This window comes from Taudactylus pleione, unplaced genomic scaffold (genome assembly GCF_031769625.1).
Source record: "Taudactylus pleione unplaced genomic scaffold, aTauple2 ptg000114l, whole genome shotgun sequence".
NCBI classification, from domain to species: Eukaryota; Metazoa; Chordata; class Amphibia; order Anura; family Myobatrachidae; genus Taudactylus; species Taudactylus pleione.
Genome location: NW_028284516.1, coordinates 17,288,322 through 17,296,169, shown reverse-complemented (window position 1 = coordinate 17,296,169; position 7,848 = coordinate 17,288,322). Strand labels below are relative to the sequence as shown.

Below are 7,848 nucleotides of genomic sequence, written 5' to 3'. Positions count from 1 at the left end.
ATTCCGAGGCAGATTTGCCACAAGGCAACATAGCGGCCGCCTAGGGCCCGGCGGGTCCAAAAGGGCCCGGGCCCCACAAAACTAAATGGCAGAAATAATTTTCTTTTCTGGAGGAGTGCACAGCATGCACAGTGTAACATCATGATGTCACGTGGATCCGCCCCGCACTTTCACAGTGTCTGCACTGTACTCTACAGTGCTTGAAGGAAGAGGGAGGGGAGTTGCAGCCTAGTTCCATCCAGCCCCGCTGGTGCTGTGAGTGGGGACCCGCTTCAAGTGTCCCATCGGCAATCACCTGTACAGTCAGAGGGAGGAGGCTACTTTCTATGAGGAAAGGAGAGCTGAGCCGGTCCGTGACTGTGTGGCAGTACTAGAAATGCTTCATCCAGAGGTGCAGGTACATTTTTCCTGCACCCATCTGCTATTGTCCGGGAGGGGAAGAGGACTAGGAGGGGTGTCCGCGGGGGTTGTTTGGCTGATGTTTCCAGAACTCACCTTCTATAGGCCAGGGGGAAGGGGGGTCGCAGGGGGGGAGGGGGCGGGGGTTGTGTGTCTTCTTGTGTTGTGTGAATATATAATAAATTAATGTCTGTCAGTGTGTGTGTAAGTGGTGTCAGTGTGTGTGTCAGTGTGTGTGTCAGTAAGTGGTGTCAGTGTGTGTGTCAGTCAGTGTGTGTTAGTAAGTGGTGTCAGTAAGTGTTGTCTTTCAGTAAGGGGTATTTGTCAGTAAGTATGTATGTACAATAATGTGCCAATAAGTTGAGTCAGTAAGGGGAATCTTTCAGTGGGTGGGATGCATGACGCATCTTATTTGCACAACGCTTTGCATCCCACCGTTCTTCGCATGCATGCTGGCGTTGGTAATGTCGGTATGCATGTAGGAATGTGCAAAGGACCGCTCTCTCTGTAAAAGTGGCCCTATGCGAATGAGGGACTTCCGAGTCTATGACCCAGAAGCCCCTCCAGTGTCCTTCTGTACATGCACAGAAGGACGCACACGCCGCGGGGGTGCAGGGAGGAATCCGATTGGATCCCTTTCACAGCACTCTCTTGATGGAAGTCTATAGGTATCTATAGGGTAACACCAATAAGAAGATGGCATTACTCACCGCAACCAAGCCCCGGAGTGTATCACATTCCGTGGCTTGGTGCATTTCAGAAATGCTGTCAAACATGCATTTGCGGGGTTTGCTGCAGCCCGCCTTGTGTGTGGTATCTGTGTCAAATAATCGCTTCTCGGCCTTTTGGCTAAGATCAAGTGTAGTATCTGTTCTTATCAGTTTCGACTGACTGGACTTTGGCTACACTCGGGCTCCAGAGGACCTGCTGCTGCATTTTTTCTGGACCTGCACCAGCCGAGGAAGCTGAAAGAGGACTGCTGAGAGGAAGAAGGATTCGACTTGCCGAGGGTTAGACTTGCTGCTCTGCCCTCTGAAGAAGTGACTGCCAAGCTCCGACCAGCGTCCCCCAGACTGCCGACTGCGACGAGGAAGGACTACAAGTAGCAGAGGGTCAGACTTGTTTGCTCTGCCCTCTGTGAAACCGACCTCCGACCAGCGACGACCAGACCCTGCGACGAGGAAGGACTTCGACCAGCATTGGGCTAGACTTGTTTGCTCTGCCCTCTGCGAAGCCGTCTCCCAACCTCCGATCAGCGGCGACCAGACCCTGCGACCGCGATGAGGAAGGACTTCGACTGGCATTGGGTTAGACTTGTTTGCTCTGCCCTCTGCGAAAGCGACTTCCGACCTCCGACCGCCGCAGACCCTTCTCCAGCCCAACTTCGACCCCGGGCAAGAAGCAGGAGAGATGGCATCAGCTGCTCCAACCCCGGTGCCAGCTCCAGCCTCCGCTCCAGCCACCTCCGCCAGGAAGAAGACGGGAAAGAAGGGACCGAAGCCGGCCGAAGCTCTGCCCGACCAGGTCCCATCCACCTCCACTGCCCCTCCAGCAACAGCCCCCGAGAAGCCCTGCCAGACCCAGCCCAAGGGTACCCCAGCCTTGGAGCCCTGGATGAGGCAGACCGTGGTGATGAAGCTAAAGGAGGTGGAGGGAAAGATGCCGGACATGACGACGGAGACCTTCGGCAAGAAGATGATCCTTGAGCAGGGGTTCTCGACTGCTGAAACCCTCAGCATACAGAATCTTCTATGTGACATTTGCCTCCATTGCAATCTGCAAGAGGTACTGGGAAGCGGTGAAAGCGGCGAGGCCTGAATCCCCTTTCTCTCGCTTTGTGGGCAATTGCCCTATTCAAAGAGAGGAGAGGCGGGTGACGGTTTCAATGCGGAACCCACACATGCCTGGCAAGGACATCGCCACCTTCCTGGGCCATTTCTGCACGGTGATCAAGGAGCCCTCCAAGATCCTGGACAGGAATGGCTTCTGGACAGGCAAGTGGGCTGTCATCGTCAAGCTTCAAAAAGACAACTGGAGCCCCGATGGAGTTGTGCACCTGCCACAGTTCTTCTCCCTGGGCGCATCTGCTGGATTTCTCAGTTATCCGGACCAGCCGCGGATCTGCAAGACCTGCGGTGGGAAGGACCACATTGGGAGAGACTGCAAGGTGGCAGCCTGCAAGAAGTGCAAGGTGGCGGGACACGACACCTAGGATTGCCCCACCCAGAAGACATGCAACCTCTGTGGAGAGGTGAACCATGTCTACAGAGACTGCCCCAATAGGGCGAAATCCTATGTGGCAGCAGGGACTGGACAAGGCCAGCAGAGATGCCAGGAGGGTAAGAAACCTTTCACCCCCACCCCACTCCCTCGCACCCGTCCTACCCTTCCTACCCCACCCCTTCCCACCCATCCTACCCCACGCCCTCCTCCCACTGTGACAGCAACTCCCATCCCCACTGCTGGCACAACCCCTCCCCCTCTCCCTCCCGCTCTCTTCTCCATCCCACTGTCTCTTCCACTCCCCCTGTCTCTCTCCTCTCCGAGGAAGAGTTTCCCCCTCTTGTATCCTCTGCAGGCACTCAACAGTCGAGTAGGAAGCGAAAGGAGTTTGACAGCCCAGCTGCTGACCCTGATCCTTCCAAGAAGTTGGCGGTAGAGCAGGTCGAGAACCCTCTTCCACTAGAGGACGAGATGGAGGCGATGGTGGAAAGCCTCGTGGAGGAGGTAGTACCTGACCTGAATGCTGACAACTTAATCGAACAGCTGATCCAGAGCTGTATGCAGCCACCCCAACAGGGCGACCCAGCAGCCGTTCAAGAGGAAGCACCGCCCGACAAGAGTGGTAGCTAAATGTTCTTTTCTGTGTTCTAACCTTTTTTCTCCCAACTAATGGTGTCTCTTTCCCTTTTTACCATTAATGTGAGGAGTATTAAGGATAAGTTTAGAAGACAGTCTGTGTTTGCATTTTTAGATACTCAGAAATGTGATGTTTACATGTTGCAGGAATGCTCTATTCCTTTTTCCAGGTCCTATAGACATCTGGGCCAGCAGTGGTCTCATGGTCTGTCCTATTGGTCTGGTGGGAGTGAGTGTAAGTCTGCAGGGGTCACCATTCTTATTAGGGGGAGCCCCTTCACACTAGATTCTGTTCAGGAGCTTGTCTGCGGCAGATTGCTTATCGTAGACGGCTCCTGGGCAGGCGAGCCTATTAGGCTAATCTGTGTGTATGCATCCCCTGGTAAGAATGAGCATTTGGAGCTTTTCCAGACCCTGCGGCTGCAGCTCGCAACCACTAGGGCAGTAGTGATGGCCGGAGATTTCAACTGCCCCATGGAGGAGGATGGACGCAGCACCTGTAACACTGCTAAGCTTGACTCAATATCTAAACTGCTCATAGAAATGGTAACTGAAGCTTCTCTGTGGGATGCTGTGGGCTCCATGGGGGCTGGCTCCGTGAATTACACGTGGAGCCGCCCCGATGGCTCGGTGCATTCCCGCATTGACTTTGTGTTTACCTCTAGAGCAGTGAAGCAGAATAGGCATGCTATGGTTCCCTGCTTCTTCTCTGACCACAGGGCCATTCTCTTCCAAGGAGTCCTGGGCAATGGTTTCCCTCCTGGCCCAGGCTCCTGGAAGTTGAACTGTGCCCTGTTGGAAAGGGAGGAGGTGTTGGAGGAGCTTAAGGATGCCTGCATCACATGGAAGAACGATAAATGCTATTTTGATTGTATGAGTGACTGGTGGGAATATGTTAAGGCTAACATTCGCAGTTTCTTTCAGGTCAAAGGTAGACAACAGGCGTGCGACCAAAAGAGGAACTTCAAGGGACTGCAGAGACAACTGCAGTCCCTGCAGGACCTCCAACGGTGCGGCTGGGACGTGAGAGATGATCTGGAGGAGACCAAAAAGAGCCTGAAAGGGCACTTCGAGGAGGAATCCAGACGCATCGTCTTCCGTTCCAAGGTGGAGAACCTGGAGAGGGGTGAGAAATGTAACTCTTTCTTTTTCAGGAAACTCCACTCTGGCCACACGCCCCTGACTGAGCTGCGAGATGAGACCGGTATTTCCAGGCAGGGGAAGGAGGGCGTCATGAAGGTCATCACAGACTACTATGGCGACCTCTACTCCCCAAAGACGACGGACAGTGCTGTGGCTGATGAGTTCCTGTCAGGTATCACTAACACTATTGATCCTGCAGGTAAAGCAGCCATGGATGCTCCCTTGGTGTTGGAGGAGTTGCACTCTGCCGCTAAATCCTTTAGGCAGGGCAGGACCCCGGGCAGTGATGGTCTCCCAGCAGAGCTCTATGTAGCGCTGTGGGACCTCATTGGACCGGACCTGCTCGAGCTGTACAAGGAGATGGTGGTGGAGGGCAAAATACCTCCTTCACTGAGGGAGGGACTGATCACGATCTTGTATAAGCGTAAGGGGGAGAGATGTGAGCTGAAAAATTGGAGGCCCATCTTTCTCCTGAACGTGGACTACAAGATCCTGGCCAAGGTACTTGCCAACAGGCTGAAGGCTGTCATCGGACAGATCATTCACCCGGACCAGACCTGCGGCATTCCTGGCCGCAGGATTGCAGATAGCCTTGCCCTCCTCAGAGACACGGTCCATTACATCAAGGACCGGAACGTGCATGCGGCTCTGGTCAGCCTTGACCAGGAGAAGGCCTTTTACCGTGTCTCACATGATTTGATGGGTAGGGTCCTGCAGAGGTTTGGGCTTGGTGAAATGTTTTGCACGTATGTTAACCTGATGTACCTTGATATTCACAGCTCGGTGTTGGTGAACGGCTGGAAGACTGACCCATTTCCTATTCTATATGGGGTCAGACAAGGCTGCCCTCTTTCACCTCTTCTTTTTGTTTGTGTTATAGAGCTCCTGGCTGTATGCATCAGACGGAAACCAGAGAGAAGAGGGGTCATCGCACCGGGTCCAGACCGTAGAGAGGCCAAGTGTTCGCTGTACATGGACGACGTCACTGTCTTCTGCGCTGACCAGAGTTCGGTGACAGCACTCGTCCAGACCTGCGACAGCTTCGGCCGAGCTTCAGGGGCAAAGGTCAACTGTGGGAAGTCAGAGGCTATGCTGTTCGGGCAGTGGCACCTGTCATCCTCCGCTTCATTTCCCTTTGCTGTCAAGCCGGACTTCATCAAAATCCTGGGAGTCTGGCTTGGTGGTGAGGGTGCGGCCCTGAAGTGCTGGGACGAAAGACTTGCCACTGTAAGGCAAAAAATTGGACTGTGGAGCCTCAGAGACCTTACCATCGAAGGAAAAGCACTTGTACTGCGCAACGAGATCCTTCCCGTTCTGCAGTACACAGCGCAGGCCTGGTCACCTCTGGTCACGGTCTGCAGGGCCATCACAAGGGCAGTGTTTCACTTCATCTGGGGCTCCAAGATGGACAGAGTAAAGCGGACAGTTATGTACAAGGAGCCCCTCAAAGGTGGAAAGGGAATACCAGATATCCCCACCATGCTGCGAGCCTTCTTTGTTTGCAACTGTATCCGCAGGACTTTGTGTGAGACTGATAATGACTCTGCAGGAAACTCCATGTCTCACTTTTTCCTCCTACCCCTTTGGAGGGCCCTAGGCTGGGCTAAGTGGGACAGCTCCATCCCTTACAACTGGAACACTCCCTGGTTCTACCTGGATGTGTCCAAGTTTGTGAGGGAGCACCAACTGGAGGGAGTTAAACCTGACTTGTGGAAACCTAAGACTATCCACAAGCTCATCAGAGCCAAAGACATTATGGAGCCTATTCCAGGGCTCCCTTCAGCAACTGCCAAGCAGGTATGGGAAAATGTGGCCTCCAAAAGGCTCACAAATAGACACAAGGACATGTCATGGATGGCAATCCAAGGGGGTCTGCCCCTAAGGACATTCATGCACTCCCGTAACCTGAGCAGGTACAGACATTGCCCCTGGTGCATCTCACATGAGGAAACATCAATGCACTTGTTTTGGGACTGTACTTATGCACAGTTGTTGTTAGATGCCCTGGAAAATGAACTCAAAGACTGTGTGCCAAGGAGCAACCTTTTGTACCACTCAATACTTTATGGACTGTTTCCTGGCACCCACACCTATGGGGCAATCCAGGAGGCCTGGCGCCTTATGAACTGTGTTAAGGACACTTTGTGGCTTGCCAGGAATCGCCTCATTTTGCGGAGGGAGAGGATGTCTATCCAGGACTGTCGCAGGCTGATTCACAGCCTGCTAAGAGACTATTCCATCATGGACAGCACTGAGGAAGAAGAGGACTAAACCCCCCCTTCTTCTGCCCCCTCCCCCCATGCTTGATTGTCCAACAAGGACTGGGACAGTGGCCCCTTCCCCCATTTATCACAGAGACTGATGTTTTATTGATATGTCTTTCTACTTATTCACCCTTCCCATATATGTGTCTGTCTTTCAATAAAAACTTCAGTTCTGTGATTCCCCCCTCCCTTCCCCTCTACCCTCCACACCCATAGACCTTGTTGATTGTTGTTTTTGTTTAAGTACTGAATGAATAATGCAAAGTATTATGTATAGTATAGGATGTCTTGTGCTATATGTTTTGCAATGCATTATATTGTATTTTTGATTATGTTTGATAGCGTATTGGGTTTAGGCTGTGCTGCGACACAGTACACTTGTATGTGTGATTTATGTATGTTTTTTGCCATCTTTATGTTAATAAAGAATGCTTTTTTCAATCAAAAATCTGTGTCAAATAATGTGTGTGTCAGTAAGTGTTTGTGTCAGTGTCTGTATCAGTAAGGGGTGTCTGTGTAGGTAAGTGTGTCTGTGTCATTAAGTGTGTGTGTCAGTAAGCAGTATCTGTGTCAGAAAGAGTGTCTGTGTCAGTTAGAGGTGTCTGTGTAGCTGTGTCTGTTAGTACGTCGTGTCTGTGTCATTAAGTGGGTGTGTCAGTAAGAGGTATCTGTAGGTAAGTGTATCTGTGTAAACAGTATTGGTGTCATTACACGTGTCTGACAGTAAGTGTGTTTGTGTCAGAAAGTGGTGTCTGTTAGAAAATGGTGTCTTTGTCAGTAAGGTGTATCTGTATCAGTGTCAGTAAGGGGTCAGTGTCAGAAAGTGATATTTCAGTAAGTGGTGTCTGTTAGAAAGTGGTATCTGTGTCAGTAAGGTGTGTCAGTAATTGTGTCTGTATCAGTGTCAGTAAGGGGTATGTTCAAAAAGTGATATGTCAGTAAGGGGTGTCTGTTAGAAAGTGGTGTCTGTGTCAGTAAGGTGTGTCAGTAATTGTGTCTGCATCAGTGTCAATAAGGGGTCTGTGTCAGAAAGTGATGTCAGTAAGGGGTGTTCGTGTTAGTAAGGCAATATGTGTGCATGTAGCTACTGTATGGGGTAGTGTGTGTACATCTACTGTATGTGGGCCGTGTGTGTGCGGCTATGGGGGCAATGTGTGTGTATGTAAAATTGCATGCAGTTGAA

General features: G+C 51.7%; 1 protein-coding gene and 1 pseudogene across 1 annotated transcript; both read left to right on the top strand.

Moving 5' to 3' along the window:
• The first annotated feature begins 1,228 nt into the window (after positions 1–1,228).
• On the top strand, positions 1,229–1,328 carry LOC148524987 (U2 spliceosomal RNA; annotated as a pseudogene).
• Positions 1,329–3,708: 2,380 nt separating this feature from the next.
• LOC148524986 (uncharacterized) lies at positions 3,709–6,672 on the top strand. Its single transcript, XM_088471561.1, has 2 exons — positions 3,709–4,573; positions 5,282–6,672. The coding sequence occupies exons 1-2, from the start codon at positions 3,709–3,711 to the stop codon at positions 6,670–6,672; spliced, it is 2,256 nt and encodes a 751-aa protein (XP_088327687.1).
• The last annotated feature ends 1,176 nt before the right edge of the window (positions 6,673–7,848 follow it).

What these genes read in the sequence shown, in the direction of transcription:
- LOC148524986 (XM_088471561.1), top strand. Translation starts at nt 3,709, where the DNA reads ATGGCCGGAGATTTCAACTGCCCCATGGAGGAGGATGGACGCAGCACC. An exon ending in GGCTGATGAGTTCCTGTCAG is followed by an intron (nt 4,574 to 5,281) that starts GTATCACTAACA and finishes TTTGTGTTATAG; the next exon opens with AGCTCCTGGCTGTATGCATC.